The sequence below is a fragment of the Puma concolor genome, chromosome D3 (genome assembly GCF_028749965.1).
Source record: "Puma concolor isolate L17-30 chromosome D3, mPumCon1.1.hap2, whole genome shotgun sequence".
NCBI classification, from domain to species: domain Eukaryota; kingdom Metazoa; phylum Chordata; class Mammalia; order Carnivora; family Felidae; genus Puma; species Puma concolor.
In genome coordinates, this window is record NC_141678.1 from 37,309,253 (window position 1) to 37,335,715 (window position 26,463).

The 26,463-nt window shown below is 43.6% G+C and overlaps 1 protein-coding gene across 3 annotated transcripts in view; it reads left to right on the plus strand.

Moving 5' to 3' along the window:
* The window catches only part of LAMA1 (laminin subunit alpha 1), a 168,978-nt gene that overhangs the window by 103,510 nt on the left and 39,005 nt on the right, over positions 1–26,463 (plus strand). For all 3 annotated transcript variants that reach the window (XM_086682493.1, XM_086682494.1, XM_086682495.1), the window contains exons 27-36: positions 102–229; positions 867–987; positions 3,191–3,328; positions 9,168–9,289; positions 13,347–13,433; positions 13,727–13,920; positions 14,395–14,537; positions 16,174–16,263; positions 17,737–17,848; positions 19,319–19,481. In XM_086682493.1, the coding sequence (XP_086538619.1) occupies positions 102–229; positions 867–987; positions 3,191–3,328; positions 9,168–9,289; positions 13,347–13,433; positions 13,727–13,920; positions 14,395–14,537; positions 16,174–16,263; positions 17,737–17,848; positions 19,319–19,481 (1,298 nt within the window). The remainder of the gene's footprint in view (positions 1–101; positions 230–866; positions 988–3,190; positions 3,329–9,167; positions 9,290–13,346; positions 13,434–13,726; positions 13,921–14,394; positions 14,538–16,173; positions 16,264–17,736; positions 17,849–19,318; positions 19,482–26,463) is intronic.

Sequence of the window (26,463 nt, forward strand, 5' to 3'; positions counted from 1 at the left end):
CGGGGCTCACTTCCAGAGAAATTGACCAGAGAATTACTAAGTTCACAAGCCCCTGAGGATGTGTAACCTGAATGTAATTGAATTGTGTTTCTCCCCCACAGAATTTTTGGAGATATTTTAACTCTGTTTCTGAAAAACCTGTCACACGCTCCGATTTCATGTCTGTTCTTAGCAACATTGAGTACATCCTCATCAAAGCATCTTATGGTCAGGGATTACAGCAAAGCAGGTACTTGGAATCTTCTAGAATGAAAAACAGATAGTTTTAATTTGAAACCAAACTGAAGAGATTTGATTCACCCTTATTACTTCCTATATTTATTAATCTAGATATATTTGTGTTCCTCACCAAAACTTTGTTAAATATTAATATTCTGAAATGTGTGGGAAATGACCTAGATTATCCATCCTCCAATTAATGTGGATATAAAATGCGAGTACATAATGGTGAAATCTTAGCTGAGGATGAAATATAGAGAAAACAAAACAGTTCTGTCATCTTCTGTTCTGCCCTTGAACTGAGATGACGTTTCTTTGTAATAACATCAAGAATGCTGTCACCTGCTCAGTTAGTGCTTATCCCATAAAGAAAGCTGCTCAGTTATGGCCAAACTACTTCCAGTTCTGGGTGTGCTTTCTGGAACCTTGTTTGTAAGGTCTAAAATGTTGGCTGGGGACCTTCACCGTGTAGTGACAGTAATGATGGGCTTTTACACATTCCCTCTATAATCGTGTAGGAGCTACTCCCAAACCGGCAGGAAAGCTCTGATTTAATACATGAGCAAATTCATTAAGTAATGTGCTAGGTCTCTAGAAAGCGTCTTTTTAAATATTAATGTCCCCTCTCACACTTCATGGTTTCACAGAATCTCAAATATTTCCATGGAGGTTGGCAAAAAGGCGGACAAGTTGCGGCCGGGACAGGAGGCGGCATCCCGTTTAGAGAAGTGTCTCTGTCCTCCTGGCACGGCTGGGTTCTCCTGTCAGGTACACAGCTGGGTCCTTCTGTCGTCGGGCACATGGCTGGGTCCTTCTGTCGTCGGGCACACGGCTGGGTCCTTCTGTCAGTTAGGGAGACGGTGCTTAAAACCCACTACCTGGTTCTGAGTGGAAATCTGCTTGTTACAACTCCAAGTGATGATCAGAATTTGTATGTATTGTATAATTTTTCTCTTTAAAAAAACTTAATTATGGTTAAATACGCATACACAAATTTTACTGTCTTAAACATTTTTAAGGGTATTGTTGAGTAGTGTTAAGTGCATTCACGCTCTACAACCAACTTCCAGGATTCTTCAACTTGCAGACCTAAAACTCTGTACCCATTATACGGGAACTCCCCAGTCTCCCTGCCCACAGCCCGGCAATGACCTTTCTGTCTCTGAATTTGACTGCACTAGGTCCTTGATTTAAATGGAATCCTGCAGTATTTCTCATTTATGACTGGCTAGCCTGATGGCTACTGCGTTGACCATTTTGCCTGTTGTGAATAATGCTGCCGTGAATATGGCTACATGTATCTCTCCAAGACCCTGATTTCAGTTCTTTGGGGTTTATACCCAAAAGTAGAATTGCTCGGTCGTGTGGTAATTCTGTTTTTAACTTTTTTGAGGAGCTGCCATACTGTTTTCCACAGCACTGCGTCATTTTATATTCCCACTCACAGTGCACAAGCGTTCCACTTTTTCCGCATCCTTGACAACTCTGATTATTTTGTTTTTTTTTTTTTTCAACGTTTATTTATTTTTGGGACAGAGAGAGACAGAGCATGAACGGGGGAGGGGCAGAGAGAGAGGGAGACACAGAATCTGAAACAGGCTACAGGCTCTGAGCTGTCAGCACAGAGCCCGATGCGCGGCTCGAACTCACGGACCGTGAGATCGTGACCTGGCTGAGGTCGGACGCTTAACCGACTGCGCCACCCAGGCACCCCTATTTTCTGGTTTTTTGATGGTGGTTCTCCTGGTGGGTGTGAGGTAGTATCTCATTGTGGTTTTGATTTGCAGTTCCCTAATGATGGGTGAGGTTGAGCGTCTTTCCAGGTGCTTATTAGCCATTGTATCATCTTTGGAGAAATGTTTAGTCAAGTTGTGATACTGTAATTTATCAGAAGAAAGATGTATTTGGTCTTTATCCCCTATTCCTAGCACAGAGTTCTTAAATGCTTGGAATTTCCTAAGTGATGAGATCTGTAAATGTGTCTTTTGTTATGTTAATGAGGTGACTTTTGGAAAGCTCCTAGATCATGTAAGGATGGAGGCTGGTCACCAGAAGAACCTGCCATGTGGTTGGAGGACCTCCCTCCAGACCTCCCCCAGACCTCAGGGGAGAGGGGAGGGACTAGAGGTTGAATCAGTTTCCAGGGGCCAGTGATTTTTCTCAATCGTGCCTATGTAAGGAAGACTCCATAAAAACCCAGAAGGATAGAGGCGCTGGGTGGCTCAGTCCGTTAAGCGTCTGACTTTGGCTCAGGTCATGATCTCATGGCTCGTGGATTTGAGCCTCACGTCGGGCTCTGTGCTGACAGCCCAGAGCCTGGAGCTGCTGCAGATTCTCTCTCCATCTCTCTCTGCCTCTCCCCAGCTCATACTCTGTCTTTTGCTCACTCTCTCTCTCAAAAATAAATAAACATTAAAAAAAAAAAAAAAGGATAGAGTTCAGAGAGCTTCCTAGTTTGTGAACGCTTGGTGAGCCAGGAGAGGGCATGGCAGCTCCAAGCCCCTTCCCCGTATCATGCCCTCTGCATCTCTCCCATCTGGTTATTTCTGAGTTACATTCTTTTATAATAAAACCAGTGATCTAGTTCTGAGCTCCACTCTGGCAAATTAATTAAACTCCAGGAGGGAGTTGTTGGAGCCTCCAATCTATAGCTGGTTGTCAGAAACACAGGTGACAGCCTGGATTTGTGATTGGCATCTGTCGTGGGGGGGGAGGGGCAGACTTCCAGAACTGAGCCCTAACCTGTGAGATCTGATGCTATCTCCAGGTAGGCAGTGTGAGAATTAAATTGTCAGACACCCAGCTGGTGTCCAAACGTTGCTTGGTGTGGGGGAAAAACAAACCCACACAAAGAACTGGCCACAGAATGTACTGATCAGAGCTGGGGCTCAGAAGTGGGATTGGTGTCAGAGTCGCTAGAAGTCCTTCACCCATTGTGTAATCATGTTCATTTCCTTTTGCATCCGCTCAGGACTGCGCACCTGGTTACCACAGAGGGGAGCTGCCGCAAGGTGGTGGCCGAGGACCCCGCCCTCTGCTTGCTCCCTGTGTGCCCTGCAATTGCAACAACCACAGCGATGCCTGTGACCCCGAAACTGGGAAGTGCCTGGTACGTGTGTTTGTGTGGGTGATTAGAGGAGGCACCAAGTCTTTGAATTTCTGGTCCAGAGTCCTATAAAGATCTTGGTTTAGAGGGAGCTTATATTTAGTGTAAACCACACGTAAATTTCCTTCCAAAAGGCTTATTAGCTAAGAGGTCTGATGCTGTCAGCGCGAAGTCTTGTGTAAGTTTTAGTTCTGTGAATTTGTGTGTGGGTACCAACTGGGGAATTAGTTACATGTACTTGCAGTACTGGTGGTTATGGTGAAAGTAGACGAGACCTTTGTGTCCTAGAACTGGGAGGGTCACCTGGAGGTTTTAAAATAAGTTAATGCCAACATCGCAAATTTATTTCTCTCCTCGCAATTTTTTTTTAAAAAAACTTATTTTCGGGGCGCCTGGGTGGCTCAGTTGGTTAAGCATCTGACTTCAGCTCAGGTCATGATTCTGCAGTTTGTGGGTTCCAGCCCCACGTCGGGCTCTGTGCTGACAGCTCAGAGCCTGGAGCCTGCTTCGGATTCTGTGTCTCCCTCTCTCTCTGCCCCTCCCCTGCTCGTGCTCTGTCTTTCTCTCTCTCTCTCTCTCAAAGATCAATTAAAAAAAAAAAAACTAATAATACTTAATTTCTTGGATGTCTTCGTATGCGTTTGGTTCTGAGACACCTTTCCCTTGTTTCTAAAACACACAAAATTCAAAATTCAGAAGTTGAGGATCTAACTGGCTTTACTGAGGGATTCGTGAATTGGGGGGGCAATCCCATCTGTTGAGTAGAGGGGAGCTCCAAGGAGTTATACAAAATAGAAATTTTTTAGGAGGGAGGGTGGGGCAAGGAAGTTATCATCAAAAAGAAAGGATTGCTCCAGAGGCAAGGTCACTTTCCACTGGGGGGAGGGCAGGGAGTCTGATTAGGTGGGTCACCTCCTCTTCCTTTTTGGGGATAGAGAAGGGCCCACATGACAGGGTACCTCACTGGTGCTGATGAGAAAATTCCCGACTGACTGGTTAAATACATTTCTGGGGGAGACTGAAACTGCAGTCAGGCTCGGTATTAGGTCCAGTGTGGCGTCTTGGCCTAAGTGGTGCCATTTTGGGCCTGTGGTTCTCTTTTTAACAGCCTAGACCAAGATCGGTCCCGGAAACCTAAGGAGAATTCTGGTCACCGAAAAGGAACACATGGGGCAGATGGAAGTCTTGAGGCCTTGCTGAGGACAAACTCTTGTGTCTGTGATTTCGCTTAAGCTGACAAGGCCTTATTGATAGCGTAGAATAACCTGATATTCTTTCCCCGCTCTGGAAATCTCATTTTTAAAATAATAATTCTTGGAGAAACATGGGTTACTCGTATAAATTGCGCCAAGACTAACTTACCTCAGGTAAAATAACTCATTGACAGGAAATGAGCTGCCCCCCCGAGAAAGACATACCTGAAGCCGTCAAGGTCCCAGGTGTGGCTTAATCACAAGGAACAGGACAGGGAAATTAGGACAGGGGGCTCCCAGCCGACCTGCAGCCACTCTAGACCTGTCTTCTTCTGTTTGGAAGCGTTTTTTTGTATGTGGCCTGTAAAGGTCATTTGCACTAGGGACGCTGCTGAACTGTCGCAGTGTGCAGGTGAATTTCGATGCTGAGGCGCAGCAGGGTTTTCCTCAATTAAAAAGGTATCTATTAACCTTTGCTGACTTCATTATATATGTGGCATTAAAGAATTGTTCCAGTTCTACCTGGTAAAATGGACTTAATGAAGATGCAAATAGCTGCAACACTATTAAAAAAAATTTATTCACTTTAATCAGCTCATGCTCCAGGCAAAAGTAAGGTCCTAATCGAGAAAATGAGAAAATCTCATTTAAGGATTTAAGGAGGATTGATTTCAGGCAACTTAAATCGAGACGCAATTAGCGGGGAAGGTCCCTTGGCCAGTCATGGGGACAAAGGTCTCATGGATACGTGGTTCGTGAGTTCAAGCTCCACGTGGGGCTCTGTGCTGACAGCTCGGAGCCCGGAGCCTGCTTCGGGGTCCGTGTCTCCCTCTCTCTCTCTGCCCCTCCCCCACTCCGTCTGTCTCTCTCTCAAAGATAAGTAAACATTAAAAAAAGTTTTTTTTTTTTTTTAAGTTGATCAGTTCTTTCATGCTGTATCTTTCCTTGGTACAGCTAACTATTTTAACAAGATTAGGCACTCTTAGGGCATTAAATTATTACCCTGCCTTTCCCGGCCCAAATTCACCAGAATAAAGTTGAGCAAATGACCGGTTGATTTGTACCCAAGGAAGAATACAGCCTGCTTAACCCAATCCAGGAAAGATTGTGGTGAAGAGTGTCACCAGTATCAATAAAGACCGATAGCTTTTGGACAGTTCCCCGCTCTGGGAGGAAACGTTTGCCAGATGTTACCTGGAACCCATAAGAGCTCACACCTGGATTTGTTCGTTAAATTTTGCAGTCCACAACAGTGGATACGTATGCTCCAAGATGACTTAGGTCTGAACTACACTATTCACACCACGCAGTTGTTTAACATATGTTTACCCACCTCCGGCAATGGGGAGCTCAGCTCATCTTCGGGCAGCTCTGATTATTCCTGGAATTTAGTGCCCTGGCTTGTCTACCCGTTTGGTGCACTTTTAATCTTTGGAGCCATTTAGACAAACCAGTAGTTCAAATTTGTTCATGAAAGATGGCAATGTTTTAAGAAATAACTTGTAAAACATTAACTGCCTCTTTCACATATCAAAGGCCCTGAATCTCCAGTCCTCCTGGTCAAATATCCTTAGTTTATATGCCTGATGTATCTGTGGAATGGTTGAGTCCATTCCCCATCCTGAGGTTAAAGTATCATGCCCACAGCCCAGCACCTTTTCTCCAGGTATGGGTGGGGCATCTCTCTCTCTAGGTGTCTCTTAGGTGTCCCATGAAAGCAGCCCGTGGGTTTTGCCAGTCTGGTCACTGCTGCCTCTGCTGAGCTGACTTAAGATGCTTACACTCTGTCCACATGTTTAACACCGAGTCCTTGCTCTTTGAACTTGGGGCCTTATCTTTCCTCTTCAGTCTTCATCTTGTGAGGTCTCTTTTGTGGTTTAGTGCAACAGTGTACTTCTAGTTGACAAAATCTCTTTTAAGCACTTCCTGTGGATTATTACATAGGTGGGCATCCAGACCATTTTGGATCTGATTTAGTCACTCAACATATAGTGCCCCCCTCTTCATGTCACTGGGACTTCGATAGTATCCTAAAAATGATTGGTCAGACATGTGACCTGGAAAGGGGTGGGGAGACTGAGGAACACCAAGCTATCCTGGGAATTCCTTTCCTTGGGACTCCCTTCCAGGAGATAACCCTTAACGCTTTTACCGTTGAAAAACTGACCAGCCTTGTCTGTGCAGTTTCCAAAGCATGTGACTCATCCTCCAGATCGGTTGACATGAACAGGTTCTCACTTCCCAGCCACTCTTGGGGGCAGCGTTTCTTCAGTTCTCTAGGACCTTGGAAACCAGGAAGCTCACGATCCGTTGTGGATTTGGGGAGTTTTTAAATGCTGGAGTTGGTGTCAGCAATGAAAACCAGAAAATCGGATCGATACTTGTTCATCATCTATTTATTGTTCATCAGATTTATATTGTGTATCATTAAAACAAGTACTTAACACATGTTCTTTTTAAGAGCGAGGTTGCAAATTTTACTCCTTTTTTTTTTTTTTTAATTTTGTTTTCAACGTTTTTTATTTATTTTTGGGACAGAGAGAGACAGAGCATGAATGGGGGAGGGGCAGAGAGAGAGGGAGACACAGAATCGGAAACAGGCTCCAGGCTCTGAGCCATCAGCCCAGAGCCCGACGCGGGGCTCGAACTCACGGACCGCGAGATCGTGACCTGGCTGAAGTCGGACGCCTAACCGACTGTGCCGCCCAGGCGCCCCAACAAATTTTACTCCTAAAGAGATAGTGCTTTTAGGGGCCTGGGGGATCCCAGTAAAATCTACGTTCACCAGGTGAAATAGGAATGTAATTTTAAAACAGAAAATACTGGCATATTTTTTAATCAAAAGGATTTCAAAAATAGCGTTTCAAAGGTCTAAAAAGGTGTCTTTGTATATCCTCTCTGGCTGCCAAGAAGAAAGTCTGCTTCTGTTTGCCAGTGTTCCGCATCTTGTCTTTCTGTCCCTACACCCCACACGGAAGCCAGTGCCCAGGGCCTGGGCGGACAGTGATCGAACTGGCCAAAGCAGATTTCACCTTGCAAATGGATGTCAACAATTATTTTCTCTTGTAGCTTCAAAAACTATTTTAATGGCAGGATCATAAGTCGTGTCATCGAAATGGTGATATAAAATTTAACTAGAAATGAATTGCTTGCTGCGAGAATCTCCTGGTGGCGCTCTAAAGCTCAGCAGTTTCGGGGCACCTGGGTGGCTCAGTTGGTTAAGCGTCTGACTTCAGCTCAGGTCATGATCTTGCATTTCGCGAGTTTGAGCCCCGCATTGGGCTTTGTGCTGCCAGCTCAGAGCCTGTGACCTACTTCCGATTCCATGTCTCCCTGTCTCTCTGCCCCTCCCTCACTCATGCTCTGTTTCTGTCTGTCTCTCAGAAATAAATGAACATTAAAGAAATGTTGGGGCGCCTGGGTGGCTCAGTCGGTTGAGCGTCCGACTTCGGCCCGGGTCATGATCTCGCGGTCCGTGGGTTCGAGCCCCGCATTGGGCTCTGTGCTGACAGCTTGGAGCCCAGAGCCTCTTTCAGATTCTGTGTCTCCCTCTCTCTCTGACCCTCCCCTGTTCATGCTCTGTCTCTCTCTGTCTCAAAAATAAATAAATAAACATTAAAAAAAAAATTAAAGCTCAGCAGTTTCTTCCCCGTTTCCTAAATCGTCTCTTTACTTCTGTTCTTTCAGCCCCTCACCTGTGATCAATGAACCCCAACTATGTGTAAAACCAGTGTGCTTCAGATGTTTTTTTTTTTTTTTTTAGTTAGTATATATTTTAGATCCATGTTTTAAAAAAAAATTTTTTTTAATGTTTATTTCTGAGACAGAGAGACAGAGCATGAGTGGGGGCGGGGGCAGAGAAGGGGATGGGGGGGACACAGAATCGGAAGCAGGCTCCAGGCTGTGAGCTGTGAGCACAGAGCCCGACGCGGGGCTCGAACTCACAGACTGCGAGATCATGACCTGAGCCGAAGCTGGACGCTCAACCGACTGAGCCACCCAGGTGCCCCTAGATCCACATTTTAAGGACCTGAAAGTTGGTGGCTTCTAGAAGCCATGTGTGTGCATACATATTGTGTGTGTGTGTATTTTCTATAAGAAGGATGTATTAATAATTCCTAGGCTATGTTTCCGATTCTGTGTCTCCCTCTCTCTCTGCCCCTCCCCTGTTCATGCTCTGTCTCTCTCTGTCCCAAAAATAAATAAACGTTGGAAAAAAAATTAAAAAAAAAAAATTCCTAGGCTATATTCATTATGACGAATACAGGCCAGAGCTGGCAGTATTTCCAGGATTTAAAACCTATGAAGAGGGGCACCTGGGTGGCTCAGTCGGTTAAGCATCTGGCTCTTGATTTCAACTCAGATTAGATCTCACGGTTTGTGGGGTTGGGCTCTGTGCTGACATCGTGGAGCCTGCTCTCTCCCTCTCTTTCTGCGCCCCTCTTCCCCACTGTCTGTGTGTCTCTCTTGAAATAAATAAAAATAAATATTAAAAAAAATATGAAAAATGCTCTTCCTCTCAATAATAATAATAATAATAATAATAATAATAATAATACCTGAGTGGCTTACTTAGGTGTTACCAGGTAAGGATGATTTCTAACAATTACCCCATGATTTTCCTCTCCTTTTGAAACGCGGGGCTCCAGAACTGTAGCCATAGCACCACTGGTGACCACTGTGACTTGTGTGCTCCTGGGTACTTCGGGAAGGTGACTGGCTCAGCCAGCGACTGCTCCGTGTGCGCCTGTCCTCGCAGCCACCCTGCCAGGTAAGCCCGCGCCACTGTGCCCGGAAGCTGGGGCTGCTGCCATTCTCGGCCTTGGTTTCCAGGCTTTTAACTAATACTCTCTGTGTGTTGAGAAAGGCTGATTTTAAGAGAAAGTGTTCATTATTACAGCATTTGAAGAGAACCTTTCCAAAAGCAAAGTACTGTGTTGGTATCGGGGTGTTAAAATGGAACCCACGAAAGCAAATACTTTCAGGTTTTATTGTTTATTTTATTTATTTATTTTTCAATTTACTTTTTTTTAACTTACATCCAAGTTAGCTAGCATCTAGTACAACAATGATTTCAGGAGTAGATTCCTTAATGCCCCTTCCCCATTTAGCCCATCCCCCCCCCCACAACCCCTCCAGTAACCCTCAGTTTGTTCTCCATATTTAAGAGTCTCTTCTGTTTTGTCCCCCTCCCTGTTTTTATATTTTTCTGCTTCTCCTCCCTCATGTTCATCTGTTCTGTGTCTTAAAGTCCTCATATGAGTGAAGACATGATGTTTGTCTTTCTCTGACTAATTTCACTTAGCATAATACCCTGTGGTTCCATCCACGTAGCTGCAAATGGCAAGATTTCATTCTTTTTGATTGCCGAGTAATACTCCATTGTGTGTGTGTGTGTGTGTGTGTGTGTGTGTGTGTGTGTGTGTGTGTGTGTGTGTGTTTTACCACATCTTCTTTATCCATTCATCCATCGATGGACATTTGGGCTCTTTCCATACTTTGGCTATTGTTGATAGTGCTGCTATAAACATGAGGGTGCACATGTCCCTTTGAAACAGCACACCTATATCCTGTGGATAATGCCTAGTAGTGCAATTGCCGAGTCATAGGCTAGTTCTAATTTTAGTTTTTTGAGGAACCTCCATATTGTTTTCCAGAGTGGCTGCACCAGCTTGCATTCCCACCAGCAGTGCAAAAGTAATCCTCTTTCTCTGCATCTTCGCCAACATCTGTTGTTGCTTGAGTTGTTAATGTTAGCCATTCTGACAAGGGTGAGGTGGTATCTCATTGTGGTTTTGATTTGTATTTCCCTGATGATGAGTGAAGTGGAGCATTTTTTCATGTGTCGGTCGGCCATCTGGATGTCTTCTTTGGAGAAGTGTCTATTCATGTCTTTTGCTCATTTCTTCACTGGATTATTCGTTTTTTGGGTGTTGAGTTTGATAAGTTCTTTATAGATTTTGGATACTAATCCTTTATCTGATATGTCATTTGCAAATATCTTCTCCCATTCTGTTGGCTGCCTTTTGGTTTTGCTGATTGTTTCCTTCAATGTGCAGAGCTTTTTATTTTGAAGAGGTCCCAATAGTTCATTTTTGCCTTTGTTTCCCTTGCCTCTGGAGACGTGTTGAGTAAGAAGTTGCTGTGGCCAAGATCAAAGAGGTTTTTGCCTGCTTTCTCCTTGAGGATTTTCATGGCTTCTTGTCTTACATTTAGGTCTCTTATCCATTTTGAGTTTATTTTTGTGTATGGTGGAAGAAAGTGGTCCAGATTCATTCTTCTGCATGTCGCTGTCCAGTTTCCCCAGAACCATTTACTGAAGAAACTGTCTTTATTCCATTGGATATTCTTCCCTGCTTTGTCAAAGATTAGTTGGCCATATGTTTGTGGGTCCATTTCTGGGTTTTCTATTCTGTTCCATTGATCTGAGTGTCTGTTTTTGTGCCACAGGTTTTATTTTCTGAAGAATAATTATAGCCTCCAACCTCTGTATCCAGCGTACCTGGAGATGAATTGTTATTAATTTTATGAATGTCGATATGAAGAATTCCATTCCTGTTTAATGTAAGGGGGGGGGCGGTTAGAATCTGTATATGCTGGTGAAATGATGAAATGCAGAAATGCTCCTTAGTAATGAGACTGAGGCTAGCTTCTGCCTGAACTCGTGATGCTCATATTGGAGTTATCTGAACACAAAAAAGAACCAGAGGTTTTACATGGAAATTGGAATATCTATGAGACCTCTATGGTTTGTATGAAATTGTAATTCATAAATAACATTTCATCATTGCTTAGAATGTTTGACAAGGCATTGAACATGTATAGATTGAATACCAACTTTTGGTAGGCTAAAATGAAGTTTTCTTTTTTAATCGTTGCTTGCATCTTCTTTTATTGCCCCCAAGTAAGTGAGGCTTGACGGTGAGTAACAAATGAGAGGTGCTGTTAGCCTCCCTTCTAAACTACCATGCATATAGTTATTACTATTAAACTTTTTGGGTTAAGGGGCGCCTGGGTGGCACAGTCGGTTAAGCGTCCGACTTCAGCCAGGTCACGATCTCGTGGTCCGTGAGTTCGAGCCCCGCATCAGGCTCTGGGCTGACGGCTTAGAGCCTGGAGCCTGTTTCCGATTCTGTGTCTCCCTCTCTCTCTGCCCCTCCCCCGTTCATGCTCTGTCTCTCTCTGTCCCAAAAATAAATAAACGTTGAAAAAAAAAATAAAAATGTATATAAATTTTAACTCATTAATTCTACTTCTGTAATCAGAGCTGTAGAAATATTTGCATATGTGTGCAAAGATGGATATATTTTGGCATTGCTTATACTCACAAGCAATCACAGGGGAAACTGAAATATCTACTTACAGGGAGCTGATTTTTATACATCGTGGCACACACCTACAAACACTGAGAAAAGAATAAGGTATATCTGTAGGTACTGAGTTGGAAAAACGAGCAATTAAACTATGTAACTGGGGGCGCCTGGGTGGCTCAGGTCATGATCCCACGGTTTGTGAGTTTGAGCCCCATATGGGACTCGGGTGACAGCTCAGAGCCTGGAGCCTGCTTCAGATTCTGTGTCTCCCTCTTTCTCTGCCCCTCCCCTGCTCATGCTCTGTCTCTCTGTCTCTCTCAAAAACAAATAAACATTAAAAAATATTTTAAAAAAACTATGTAACTGAATGTATAATATGCTATTTTGGAAAAAATTCATATCTACATGTGTATCCATATACATATGGATAGCTCTTTCCATATCCAAACTAGCTCCTTCTAGTTTGCACATTTGCGTACTTTGAATATTTTACTTCTTCAATCTAAAAAGGTCCTAACCACCCCCAAGGTGCACAGTAGTAAGAGACAGGGTGTGAACATCTCTGTGAGCTCTGCATCTGAGAGACCCTCACAGACATGCTTTACTTTGCTTATATCTTGTTTCCATTGAGTCTGTTCCTTTAGTCTTTAAGGAGGAAAAACAAGTCCGAACTGAAATGGGGCTGACAGGGTTCAGACCCTGTCACTCATTCCGGAAACTCCCACAGGTCAAAAACACAGGCTACCCCAGAGGTTTTTTTTCCAGTGGGTTGCAAGTACCCATCTTAGCCTGTAGATGGCGCAAGGGGCATGGATAATTGAAAATGTGGAGGCAGGGGTTGTGGAAAGGAAAGAGCCAAAAGCTGAAATCCCTGAGAAGATCTGAGAGGATTATTAAATTTTGAATGGCTCTGTCATTTTGCTTCTAACGGCCCATCACATGGCTCCCTACTTCGGGTTCATTTATTTTCAGATGGCGCCCTCCCCCATGTGCAGACCTTGCCCTGCTTTTCCTCCTTGCTGCCTTTCCAGTCAATTACCGTCCCCGGGCACCTGTCAGGCTGCATCTTCCGGTGCTTGCTCAGGGTCTTGCACAGCTCTCTCCAGTCCCCTTTCCATCTAATAAGCCAGGTGATAATGCCCTTCAACCTCAGAACAAGACCCTTTTCACCTGGAAAGCTTTCTTGTTCGGTGACTAATTTGCTGTAATGTGTGTGATCGTACAGATTCGTTGTAATCTGTCAATTCTTGGCCTCTGCGCCCACACGATTGTCACTGGCTGGGTGTGCGAGGAATATCTTTTGGATGTGACAGATGCATGCGATAGTGTTGGTCACATGTTTGTTTCCCTTCTTTTTGCCCCCAGTAGATTTTAAGCCCTAAAAAGGTTGTCTGTCTGGTGTAATCACTTAACTTTCAGAGCAATATGGAGTATCCTAAGACTTATGAATAAGTGCCATAGGCAGATTTGAAGCCGTGGATCTAAGAATTCAAAAAACTATGTTTTTTCTTCTAGTTTTAGTCCCACTTGTGTCTTGGAAGGTGACCACGATTTCCGCTGTGATGCCTGCATTCTGGGCTACGAAGGACAGTACTGCGAAAGGTACCCGGGGGGGCTGGTTACCATGCGGAAATCGCTAGGTGCGTCTGCCCCGTTGATGCGTACAGGGCATATTTACTAATGGGATTTGGGAGGTGTTATCAGTTTGGATGGGCATGACTGATACGGGACCTTATTACTATTCCAAAACAGTGTCTACGTAAAACGTAGAATGAGGCAAATGGGCCCACGTTCTTTGTATTTTATTTGGCAGAAATGACCGCTATGCTTAAACGAGAGTTGGTGTAATATACCAACTTGCTGCTGTTGAAACTACTGTCTGTACTTCTCTGCAGGTGCTCCTCAGGCTATCACGGGAACCCTCGAGCGCTGGGTGGCACTTGCCAGCGGTGTGACTGCAGCCCCAGTGGCTCTGTCCACGGTGACTGTGACCGCAGGTCCGGGCAGTGTGTCTGCAGGCCAGGCGCCACAGGGCTCCGATGCGAGGAATGTGAACCGAAGCACATTCTGCTGGAAAGCGATTGTGTTTGTGGGTATTTTCCTCCTCTAAACCTTTAAAGATTTTTCTCTCTCTCTCCAATGTTTCCCTGTTATGGCACCTGCAAGGATAAAGTAGGCGTGTCTGCGAGCTATCTGAGGAAATGACAGATGGACTCTGAAAGGAAATACATTTGGCATTCATTGCCATCGGTCCAAGTCAAAGACAAGGAAACACACTCTGAAGTTTGGAGCAGTAGAAGGAAACATGCGCCCCGCCTGGGATCCACGCTGGGCATCAGTTGTTCCTTTCTGTGTGACCCCAAGGGAGTCACCGATCTGATTTGAGGCTTGAAGGCATCGCCTGAGAATAGGGGCTCAGCACTTCTTGCTTCCCTCCCATCACACAGGCGGAAGGGGGAATGTCCTCTGCCCATGGATGTCATTACTGCAGAATGGCTCGTGCAGATCCATGAGAAAACGTGCAGACGGCTGTGCATCAACTTCAACTTTCTTTTTCTTCTAGCTTGTGATGATGAATGTGTGGGTGTGCTGCTAAATGACTTAGATAATATTGGGGACGCCATCCTTTCCGTGAACCTCACTGGCGTTATCCCTGTCCCATCTGGAATTTTGTCAAACCTGGAAAATACAACGAAATATCTCCGGGTAGGTACTGGGAATACGGAGATGGGTAGAAAACCTATGTCACTGAGAGATGGGAGAGTCGGTGGGGACAGTATTCTGTCCTTCTGTCTGTCTGCCTCATCAGTGTGGGAGTCTCGCTCCTGGCATCTAGGCTTCCTACAGTGTGATCAGGGACTTCATCATCCACACGCTAACCTGTTCCCCTGTGGGACCACTGTGAATTGTTTGACTTGTGGGGCGCCTGGGTGACTCACTCGGTTAAGTGTCCTACTTGGGCTCAGGTCATGATCTCGCGGTCCAAAAGTTTGAGCCCCACGTCAGGCTCTGTGCTAACAACTCAGAGCCTGGAGTCTGCTTCGGATTCTGTGTGTCTCTCTCTCTCTCTGCCGTTCTCCTGCTCGTACTCTGTGTCTCTCGCAAAAATAAACATTAAAAAAATGTTTTTAATTAAAAATAAATAAATAAATAAATAAATAAATAAATAAATAAATAATAAATTGTTTGACTCGTCCCATAAATGCCTCCATAAAAATTCCTCCCCCATGGTCCTTCTGCCTTTTGGGAGAAGACAAGTCCCCTTGCTCCTCTTTATGACAGACCTTTGGATATTTGAAAGCAGCTGTCCTGATAAAAATACAGGAAATAAACCTAGACGTATCTTCTTTAATGCTGGAATATGCTGATGATCAACTGTTTTCTGTAAATGTATTATTCTTTTTTTTTATTTTTTTAATGTTTTTTATTTTATTTTTGAGAGAGAGAGACAGAGTGTGAGTGGGGGAGGGGCGGAGACACAGAATGCGAAGCAGGCTCCAGGCTCCGAGCCGTCAGCATAGAGCCTGATGTAAATGTATTATTCTTAACTGGGTTTGTGGGGCACAAAAGTTTCTCTTCCCCAGAAGGTATCTAAACATCTCTGGGAGTAAATCATAGTTTTATGATTAGTCAGACAGGATCTGGGTCAAAAAAAGGAATGGGAAATTAAGAAATTGGCTTAGTGGACAGCTTGCTAACTGTAGCATTTTTAATTCTAAATTTTCTTCTAACATTTATTTTTGAGACAGAGAGAGACAGAGCATGAACGGGGGAGGGTCAGAGAGAGAGGGAGAATCCGAAACAGGCTCCAGGCTCTGAGCTGTCAGCACAGAGCCTGACGCGGGGCTCGAACTCACGGACCGTGAGATCATGACCTGAGCCAAAGCCGGATGCTCAACCGACTGAGCCACCCAGGCGCCCCAGTAGCATTTTTAATTCTAATTGGAAAAAGTGCAGTTCTTAATTTTGCTTAAAACCTACACGTTAGAGTTTGAGATAGTCAATTTATTGTGTCATGTGGTAATGAAAAGGATTGTCATTCCTGAATGCTGTGTTTTTAGATAAAAGCCTAGGCATGTGTTTGTGAATCTGGCTGCTTCACCCATCTGCTCGTCTTCTCTCTATAGACATAATGGCCATAAAGAAAGGTTAGGGAACTCTCAGAGATGTTTTTTCACATTATTTATCCTGAAATGGAAAAAAAAAATGTTTTTGAAAGGTGAAAATATTCTCCAAAAAAAAAAAAAATAGAAAAAAAGAAAGCAATGTTTAAATTTCTTTTCCACTCACTATAGACCCTCTGGACTAAGAACCAGCAATTTGTTTATTTTGTCCTTTTTAGGAAGCTTTATTAAAAGAAAATACACATAAGGACCTGGTAGAAGATCAGCTTGAAGATGTTGCAAAACAAACAGACCACCTGCTAAGGGAGGTAAGTGCTTCACACAGAAGCCCCACTTCCCACCCAGCCCTTGAAAGCAATTGCATCGGGCTGGTCTGGAAGGTTCTATTAAATCAGGGCAGGCTCTTTCTCCCGGGAGCTGTGCTCCAGGTACCTTGTCATCAAATTGGTTTTAACCCTCTGCCGGTTTCTGTGCTTTAGCGGGAAGAGACTCCTGACTTAATTTCTCCTGTCACGTCTGCCGAGTGAGGACTTGGCCAAGTCTCTGTGCCATCGGCCTTGTCATTCCTTCCGGTGAACCGAGGGGCGGGTGGGTGTGTGGTGTCTGTGCAACCCCCAGGTTTCAGGCCGCGTGCTTCTGACTCGTGCAGCTTGAATGTCAAGTGAGCCTGTTTTGATGTCAGCAGGAATGATGTGTTTGTTCAGCCCATTACAGATGAATGGTTTTTAGTGAACCCCCCCCCCCAAAAAATCTCATTTGCAGATGGTGGGGGAGGCCTACTGTCAAATTTATAATTTTCACTTTTGGATTTCGTGTGTGTGTGTGTGTGTGTGTGCATATGCACGTGGACATATGTATATAGATATGTGTACAATAGTGTATCTATCATCTCGTGCCTGTTTGTATCTAGTCCCTGTCAGTATTCACACACACAATCATGTACCCTAAAGTATTAGGTTGGCCTGTTAATTTAGAATTAAGGATGATTTGGGAAGAGTTTAAGGGTTTAAATGTGGCTTTTAAGTACCTCAGTGAGCAAACATTTGGTAGGAAATGATAAGCTGATTAAAATAATTCTCTCTACCCATTAAAGAAGATTCTCTTTGGATTTTGACTAGAAAACACTTACAGAACCAGTCTGAGTTACTTCACACTCCTGAACATCACAAACAACCTTTCCCTTTACAAATTATAACGTTCCTCATAAAAATATCTGCAGAGGGCAGCTGGGTCTCTGCCCTCGGGCTGCCGGCCTCACAGACATCATGGCGTTGTATCCTCATAAGGCCGCAGGAGGTAAGGGTTAATATTACTCCATGTTACCGATGAGGCCAGGAGATGGTTAAGTACTAGGTCTCCAGCCCGACAAGGCTGATGGCCTAACACCCCTTTTGCACCTGACTGTGTTCTTAACTCCTGAACCAAGTTCTCACGGTCAGTGCAAATTAGTGAGATTTTACTTTCGAAACTCTACATACTTGCATCCTAAAGTGAATATAGAGTCTTTGCAATAGACACGCTTGGGAGTTTGTGGTTTAATAGCCAATTAGGCTCTTTCAAACAAAAAAAAATCCATCTTTTCCCCACAGACTGAGTAGTAAATTATTTCGCTAACCACTTAGTTTCCAACCCTGAAATGTTAACCTGGGCTCCCATGATGCCGTGGATAGCTTTACTCCATACCCTGGGATATATTTTGTTGCCTAAAAGAGACAACTGGAACAGCAAAGCTTGCATGTCATTCAAAGTCAAACTAACCTGAGACCTTGACTTTCTGGCAGCTCACTAGAGTATTAACGAGTAGCCAACATGTAACCAGGGCGACTGAAGGAATCCTTGACAAGAGCCAAGACCTCATGACATTTACTGAGAAGCTGCAGAGAACTATCCAAGGTAGTGTGCTCAGTGTCTCGCCTGTGCTTATTTGGTAGGAAGGTCTCCATTCGCTTTACTCAGCATATGAATAGATGTGTGTGACTTGTACTAGCCTGCCTAGAATCAAAGGCCTGGAATATTCCATAGTTGGGGATCCTGAGTACTGAATCGAAAGATCATAGACTTTCATTCAGAGTTTTGTCTTTTAGAAAAATGAATGCTTTCTTTTTTATTGTCTTCGTAATTCCTTGTAAGTTCCTAAGTATCAGGTGAGTATGGTGCCTCCCCATTTATTATGAGTTTGTCAAATTAACACTTATTAAGTGGAACACAGAGGGCCCGGATGATGAGCCAAACCCCCGCAACAGACCCCAAGAGAACATGAGATGCAGAAGGTTATTACTCACAGGTCTAGGAGGAAGTACCCACCATGCCTCAAGGGGTCACCCAAGGGGGGTAAAGCTGGGGTGCAGGCAGAGAGAGAGAGACAGACAGGCCCTGGGGCATATTCTTTTATTGAGGGTTTTGGTGGAGTGCTTTGGGGTCCCAGGCTAAGGCTAGGTTGGTCAATCCAAACCAAAATGGGGGGGGGGGCATTGGTAAGGCCCATGGAGGTCTTATCAAAGAGGCCCATAAGGAGAAGGCCCTGGGAAGCAGGGGGGACTTGGTCACAAGGGCTGCTGGGGAGGTCCTAACAAGAACTGACATTTGCTTGTTGACCTTGCTGGGGCTGTTATCTGGGGTATGGGCTTGCATGAGGGACTACTGTCAGTTCAAGGTCACTGCAGGCTGCTTGGTCAAACAAAATGGATGCCAAGGCAGCAATACCATGGAGCAGGAGAGCTAAACTCTCAACACCAACCCCTCTGCCCAGAATAGGAGCTGATAGGATTTGGGGCTTCAATGTATACCCACAGTATTAGAATAATTTAGTCCTGCTCAACTGGGATGTCTCATCTGGCTTTAGGAGTGCTATTTTCAGTTTTCTGGCTACCAGAAACATATTCTTGCTTTTCTTGTTTGATTGTAGTTTAAGGATATAAAAAGTATTAAATCCAATATAAATTAGACTTTATAGGGCAAAAGGTAAGGAAATTATTAGAACAAATAATTCATTTATTAAAAAGAGTAGTGTTGAGTATTGGTTCCTTCATACAGTAAATATTTACTGAGAGCTTTATGTGCAAATGTTTGTGCCAGGTGCAGGAAATGGTGAGGGAAACATGGTGGCCACAGCCCTTGCCCTCATGAGTTTATGGATACTGGGGAATACCAACATTAAATAAACCAATAATCTCAAGTTCTTGAGTATTTTAATAAGGGGCAACTGGAGTAAATTGGGATATGTGGGCTGGCCTGGCTTAGCCTGAGGTTCAACCCAATTTAGGTGAACAAAGCTGGCCTCACTGAAGAAGGTTCTAAGTTTTTCCATTTTAGTGCTGTCCACTTTGAGAGACCTGTTGAATGATTGATGACTGTTGTCCATAGAGATTATTGAAAAAGCAGCAACTCTAAATCAGACCTTGGATGAAGACTTCCAACTACCCAGTTCTACTCTTCAGAATATGCAAAAGAATATTACATCTTTGCTAGAAGTCATACAGAAAAGGCATTTCGTGCAGTTGCAACAGAAAGCCATACTGGAACTCAAGTAAGTTTCTAAATACCATTCATGACACAATCAATTAGAGGTAGGAGCTTGAATACTGAGGGCTAAGGAGGCATGTGGGAGCAGGGGAGGGAGAGGATGCTCTCACTGGGGATGGAATGTCATAAGAGAAGGGCACTATTGTCAAAAAAAAAAATGAAGAGACGGGTGCCAGCTACTCCCAATAGAGGGAGTATAATCAATGCCAGTATCTGTCTTTGTGTCATAGGTTTTGTTTTTCTTAGTGACTCTGGAACATTTCCACCTAGCACAAACAAAAGAACCTCATGATACCCTATTTACTGAAGATCAAGTATAATGCAGTGAATTCCCATGGAAGAAAATATGGTCAGTGGCTGTTACCATGCTGTAAGCTCTCAGACAGATTGACATTATGTCAGAATGATTTAGCCAGTTGTTCAAACTCTCATTAAAAACCACAATGTGGTGTGACAGATCAAAGAATTGTTAGACATGCTCACTAGGAGTCTGTATTTCCTTTCAGGCTTTTTTCTTAGTGTTTTCACAATTATTCCTTGATGTAATGTAGCACAAGCTGTGTCTCTCTTGGGTTGTGATAAATATCTTAGTAGTTACACCATATGCCATTAAGACTCCATTCTCTACAGTGCAATATTTAATCTATTTTAACATATTTTGCTATTTTAAATAATGTGATGGACATCTCAGACAAAAATCTTTTCCTACACCTTACATTATCATCTCTTATTAGGATAGGTATTAAGAAGAGAAATCATGTAGCCAAAGAATTTGCATTTTGAAGATTCCTGACTTGTGTTTCTAAATTATTTTCTAAAAGATTTAAAAACAATTCCATTACACTTCCACTGGCAACACACTGCAGAGTTGAGCTTACGTCTTTCTTCACATATGTCTTTTTTTGAGCTTATGTCAAAATCATTGAATATGATACTTGACATTGTTGATTTGTTAGGTAGAAAACAAAAGGAGGAACTTATTGTCAGATGGCATTTGGAGAGACAACTAGTAAAATAATCACTGGAACATTGGTTAGGGCCAAGAACTCATAACGAAATGGCTGTGAGGAGAGATCAGAGGAGGGTGAGGTCCCAGGAAATGGCGAAAAGTGCTGCCATCTTGGAGCACCTGCTCTGGGCTGGGGAGGGCGCAGGCTTCACTTCTCTCATCCTGTCACATAGTCATCTCCACTGCTTTGTGAGGTTGGGGAGGGTCCAGCTGGGGAGATGGGCCCAGAGACTACAAGTACTTTGCCCAATATTAAACCTCCAGGATCATATGAAACCTGACCACACACCTAAACCCTATGATCTTCCAACCCAATGGAAGGAAGAACCGCTTGAGACCCAGTCCATAAAAGATGGGTGGGTGGAATTTCAATGCTTGGATCAGAGACGTGCTAGGTTGTAATCATGTTTCCCTGACCCTGACCTCTCATGTGCATTCTCCCTTCACCTGAAATGTATGGCATGGGAGGGGAAAGATCTCACCAGCACCCATCATTCTTGAGGCAGCCATTCTAGGCTCAACGCTGCTTCCCAACCATCCTTAGCTCCCTTAAGCTCCCTATAAACTTCATGTATTCAATTCCAGCTCTCCTGGGGCTCCCTTATTGGCCCCACTGTTCCTGTCATCCACGCATGATGTATCCTCTCATTGCATCTTCGCTCAGCTGCATATCAGAGTCAATGGGGGAGCTTATTAAAGATGAAGATCCCCTGGAGATTCTTGGGAATCATTAGTGGGGATGTCTCTCCCACTATTACCACAGTCAGTTGAGTCATTCATTTGTTCCTTCATCAAATGGATTGAGTCCCCAGGGGATAGGTATTGTGCTGGGAGTTGGGGACACAAAGGAGAACAGAGCCCTCCTCCCCACTAGGAGCTTGTAGCTTGTAGTCCAAATGGGAGAAGCTCATTTTCTAAGTAGCATTTGGGAAGAAGGGGAGAAGGCAGGGTGGCCCCTCTCCCCTATTCCCTTAGGGCACCCGGCCCTCTCACCTGCTGGGCCCTCACTACACTTTTTCTGCTGTTGTAGCGCTTTTTCTATTTTCAGTAAAGTTACCCATAAGATTGCCGATCTCTCTCTTAAACTTGTGAGTAAAATCAATGCTACTAAAGATACCTTTTATTTAAAAACATTTAAGAGTTTATTTATTTTTTTAACATTTATTCATCTCTGAGAGACAGAGAGAGAGAGAGAGAGAGAGAGCATGAGTGGGGGAGGAGCAGAGAGAGGGAGACACAGAATCCGAAGCAGGCTCCAGGCTCCGAGCTGTCAGCACAGAGCCCGATGCGGGACCCGAACTCACGGACTGTGAGATCATGACCTGAGCCGAAGTCGGACGTTCAACCGACTGAGCCACCCAGGCGACCCAAAAACATTTAAGAGTTTAAAATGTGTTCTCTGGCCTTCTCTTTCTTATTTTCCACAGATAATCCCTGAATGTTTATGCCATTTCAAATTTCACAGATTATTTTATGAATTATGTATAAACTTTTCATTATGACTCTTAGAAAAGTGGTCATTTATGCTGAAATATGGCATTCTTTTTTTTTTTTTAATGTTTATTTACTTATTTTGAGAGGGAGGGGCAGAGGGAGAGGGAGAGAGAAAATTCCAAGCAGGCTTCACACTGCCAGCATGGAGCCCTATGCGGGACTCAATCTCACAAACCATGAGATCATGAACTGAGCTGAAATCAAGAGTCAGATGCTTTACCAGCTGAGCCACCCAGGTTCCCCACTGCTGAAGTATGGCATTCTCATAGGTGAGAATATTTATCACACCATCCAGTTGCTTATCATGCTTGTGTTGGGGTCCCTAAGACCATTCAGAGTTTCACTAGGACTCTAGGACTCTCCAGACTCATGGCCAAGATTTCTTAGGTGATGTATTTAGTATGCCCAGCTGGATACATAGGGGAGAAGATACAGCAGAGCCTGGAGGAAACCACGCAACTTTTCCTAAGCTCTCTCTCCTCCATGGGGGTCACAGCATATACTGTCCCAGCAATGCAAATGTGGCACCATGTATGGGATGTTTCTACCCAGGAAAGCCCATGAGAAGTTCAGCATCCAAGGTTCAAACGGGGGGCTGGTCCCATATGCACCCTCTACCAAGCACATACCAAATTCCAGACTCTCAGAAGGAAAGCAGGTGTTCAACATAAACCACATTGTTTGCACAAATGGTCGAGGCAGTGAGCCACTCTTATCAGTTAGGGATTGGTGGGAATGTTTGCAGATGCCAGCCAAGGGCCAGATTTGCCAGCAGGCCTTTCTAAGGATAGCTGACTCCTTTACTGCATGCTATCAATTATCCTTTTAGCTGTATATGCTAGCTGTTTTCCATGCTCGTGTCCCCAGAGCTATCCAACGATATTTCATTAAAGAAATGCGTCCTGTGACTACATAAGTTTGGGAAAGGCAATGTCTATTAAGGAGAGACAAGGACTTCTCTTCTCAAAGCTTTTAGTATGCTTGCTTCTGTGCATCGAGACTGTCCAGGAGGAGCTGAGAGAATACAGCACAACTTACTTCACCATGGCACTCTTTCTCGTGGAACCTGCTTCCAACTCATGGGGCGTTGGTGCTGTGGAGGAATAGAGTTTGAGGAACACTGGCTTAACTGTATCAGTTGAAGAAATTTTGAAGGAAGAAATGAAGAGTGCTGAGTTTTTTTTGTTGTTGTTTTCTTTTCAATCTTTGCCAAGTCACTGATGACTATATCCCTGCATGTGATCAGTTTTTGGTGGTAAAGTCGCTTCACGGATGAAAAGTTGACCTCTCTTTTAAAATTTCATAGAGACTTTAATGGTGAGAAGTGACTGATCCAGTCTGCTCTCACTGCTGTTGTTTAACATAGTGTTGGAAGTTAGCCTCAGCAATCAGACAACAAAAGGAAATGAAAGGCATCCAAATTAGCAAAGAAGAAGTCAGACTTTTACTTTTCGCAGATGACATGATACTCTACATGGAAAACCCAAAAGAATTCACAAAAAAAGCTGCTAGAACTGATACATGAATTCAGCAAAGTTGCAGGATACAACATCAATGTACAGAAACCTGTTGCATTTCTATACACCAAAAATGAAGCAACAGAGAAATCAAGAAATTGATCCCATTTACAATTGCACCAAGAACCATAAAATACCCAGGAATAAACCTAACCAAAGATGTAAAAGATCTACATGCTGAAAACTATAGAAAGCTTATGAAAGAAGTTGAAGAAGACACAAAGAAATGGAAAAACATTCCATGCTCATGGATTAGAAGAACAAATATTGTTAAAATGTCAATACTACCCAAAGCAATCTACATATTCAATGCAATCCCAATCAAGATTGCACTGATATTCTTCTCAGAGCTAGAACAAACAATCCTAAAATTTGTATGGAACCACAAAAGACCCCGAATAGCCAAAGTAATTTTGAAGAAGAAGACCAAAGCAGGAGGCATCACAATCCCAGACTTTAGCCTCTACTACAAAGCTGTAATCATCAAGACAGCATGGTATTGGCACAAAAACAGACACGCAGACCAACGGGATAGAAAAGAGAACCCAGAATTGGACCCACAAATGTGTGGCCAACTAATCTTTGACAAAGCAGGAAAGAATATCCAATGGAAAAAAAGACAGTCTCTTTAGCAGATGGTGATGGAAGAGCTGGACAGCAACATACAGAAGAATGAAACTGGGCCACTTTCTTACACCATTCACAAAAATAAACTCAAAATGGATGAAAGACCTGAATGTGAGACAGGAAACCATTAAAACCAGGAGAGGAGAAAACAGGCAACAACCTCTTTGACCTCGGCTGCACCAACTTCTTATTTGACACATCTCTGAAGGCAAGGGAATTAAAAGCAAAAATATACCATTGGTACCTCATCAAGATAAAAAGCTTCTGGGGCGCCTGGGTGGCGCAGTCGGTTAAGCGTCCGACTTCAGCCAGGTCACGATCTCGCGGTCCGTGAGTTCGAGCCCCGCGTCGGGCTCTGGGCTGATGGCTCAGAGCCTGGAGCCTGTTTCCGATTCTGTGTCTCCCTCTCTCTCTGCCCCTCCCCCGTTCATGCTCTGTCTCTCTCTGTCCCAAAAATAAATAAACGTTGAAAAAAAAAATTTTAATAAAAAAAAAAATAAAAAAAAAAAGATAAAAAGCTTCTGCATTGCAAAGGAAACAGTCAGCAAAACTAAAAGGCAACTGACATAATGGGAGAAGATATTTGCAAATGACATATCAGATAAAGGGTTAGTATCTAAAATCTATAAAGGACTTACCAAACTCAACACCCGAAAAACAAATAATCCAGTGAAGAAATGGGCAGAAGATGTGAGTGGACACTTTTCCAAAGCAGATGGCCAACAGACACATGAAAAGATGCTCAACACCACTCATCATCAGGGAAATACAAATCAAAACCACATTGAAATACCACCTCACACTGGTCAGAGTGGCTAAAATTAACAATTCAGGAAACAACAGATGCTGGCAAGGATGTGGAGAAACGGGAACCCTCTTGCACCGTTGATGCAAACTGGTACAGCCGCTGTGGAGAACAGTATGGAGGTTCCTCAAAAAATTAAAAATAGAATTACCCTATGACCCAGCAATAGCACTACTAGAAATTTATCCAAAGGATACAGGAGTGCTGATTCATAGGGGCACTTGTGCCCCAATGTTTATCGCAGCGCTTTCAACAACAGCCAAATTATGGAAAGAGCCTAAGTGTCCATCAACTAATGAATGAATAAAGAAGATGTGGTTTATATATACAATGGAATACTACTTGGAAATGAGAAAGAATAAAATCTTGCCATTTGCAAAATGTGATGGAAGTGGATGGTATTATGCTAAGTGAAATATGTCAGGCAGAGAAAGACAGGTATCATGTTTTCACTCATATGTGGAACTTGAGAAACTTAAGACCGTGGGGGAGGGGAAGGGGAAGAAATAGTTTCAAACAGAGAGGGAGGCAAACTATAAGAGAGTCTTTTTTTTTTTATTTTTATTTTTAACGTTTATTTATTTTTGACACAGAGAGAGACAGAGCATGAACGGGGGAGGGTCAGAGAGAGGGAGACACAGAATCTGAAACAGGCTCCAGGCTCCGAGCTGTCAGCACAGAGCCTGATGCGGGGCTCGAACTCACGGACCGCGAGATCATGACCTGAGCCGAAGTCGGCCGCTCAACCGACTGAGCCACCCAGGTGCCCCAAGAGACTCTTGAATACAGAGAACAAACTGAGGGTTGATGGGGGAGGAAGATAGGGGTGAAGGGGAAGTGGGTGATGGGCATTGAGGATGGTACTTGTTGGGATGAACACTGGGTGTTGTATGTAAGCAGTGAATCATGGGAATCTACTCCCAAAGCCAAGAGCACACTGTATACACTGTATGGTAGCTAACTTGACAATAAATTATATTAAAAAAAAGTGACTGATCCACGGTCAGACATTAGAGATATATTGGATTTACTTGTGTGTCTCCCATGTACTTTGAGTTCTTGTTGCCTGTATCATAATGTGACTTCTTACGATCATGAGAAATCATAAGAATGTTCAAGTAATTCCTGGTGGTGCTCTTATGTCAGAGTTCAAGCGTGCGCCTTTGGCAAATGTTTTCTACTGTGTCTTCAGCCAGCAATCTTGTATCTGTGAAAGCTGAGGGTGATTCACACGGCATTTTTCCATGAACTCTTTTGAAGTTCTCCTAACAAACTGAAGCAGGAAGCTCATGGGATATATTTAATCCCTGTCAAAGTTTATACTGTCAAAATTTCATTATTCTATGTAACTGAGGATTCAAAATTGACTTACACAAGCAATTTGATAGCATATTTACAAAAGAATAGGAAAAAATATCTTTTGATTTCCTAAAGCGTGCTCTAGTATCCATGGTACAAATTAGATCTTTCTGGCACTTTGGATTTGAAGTTTTTATAAGGTCTATTTTTTAAGTCGCTGCAGAAAAACCTTTAT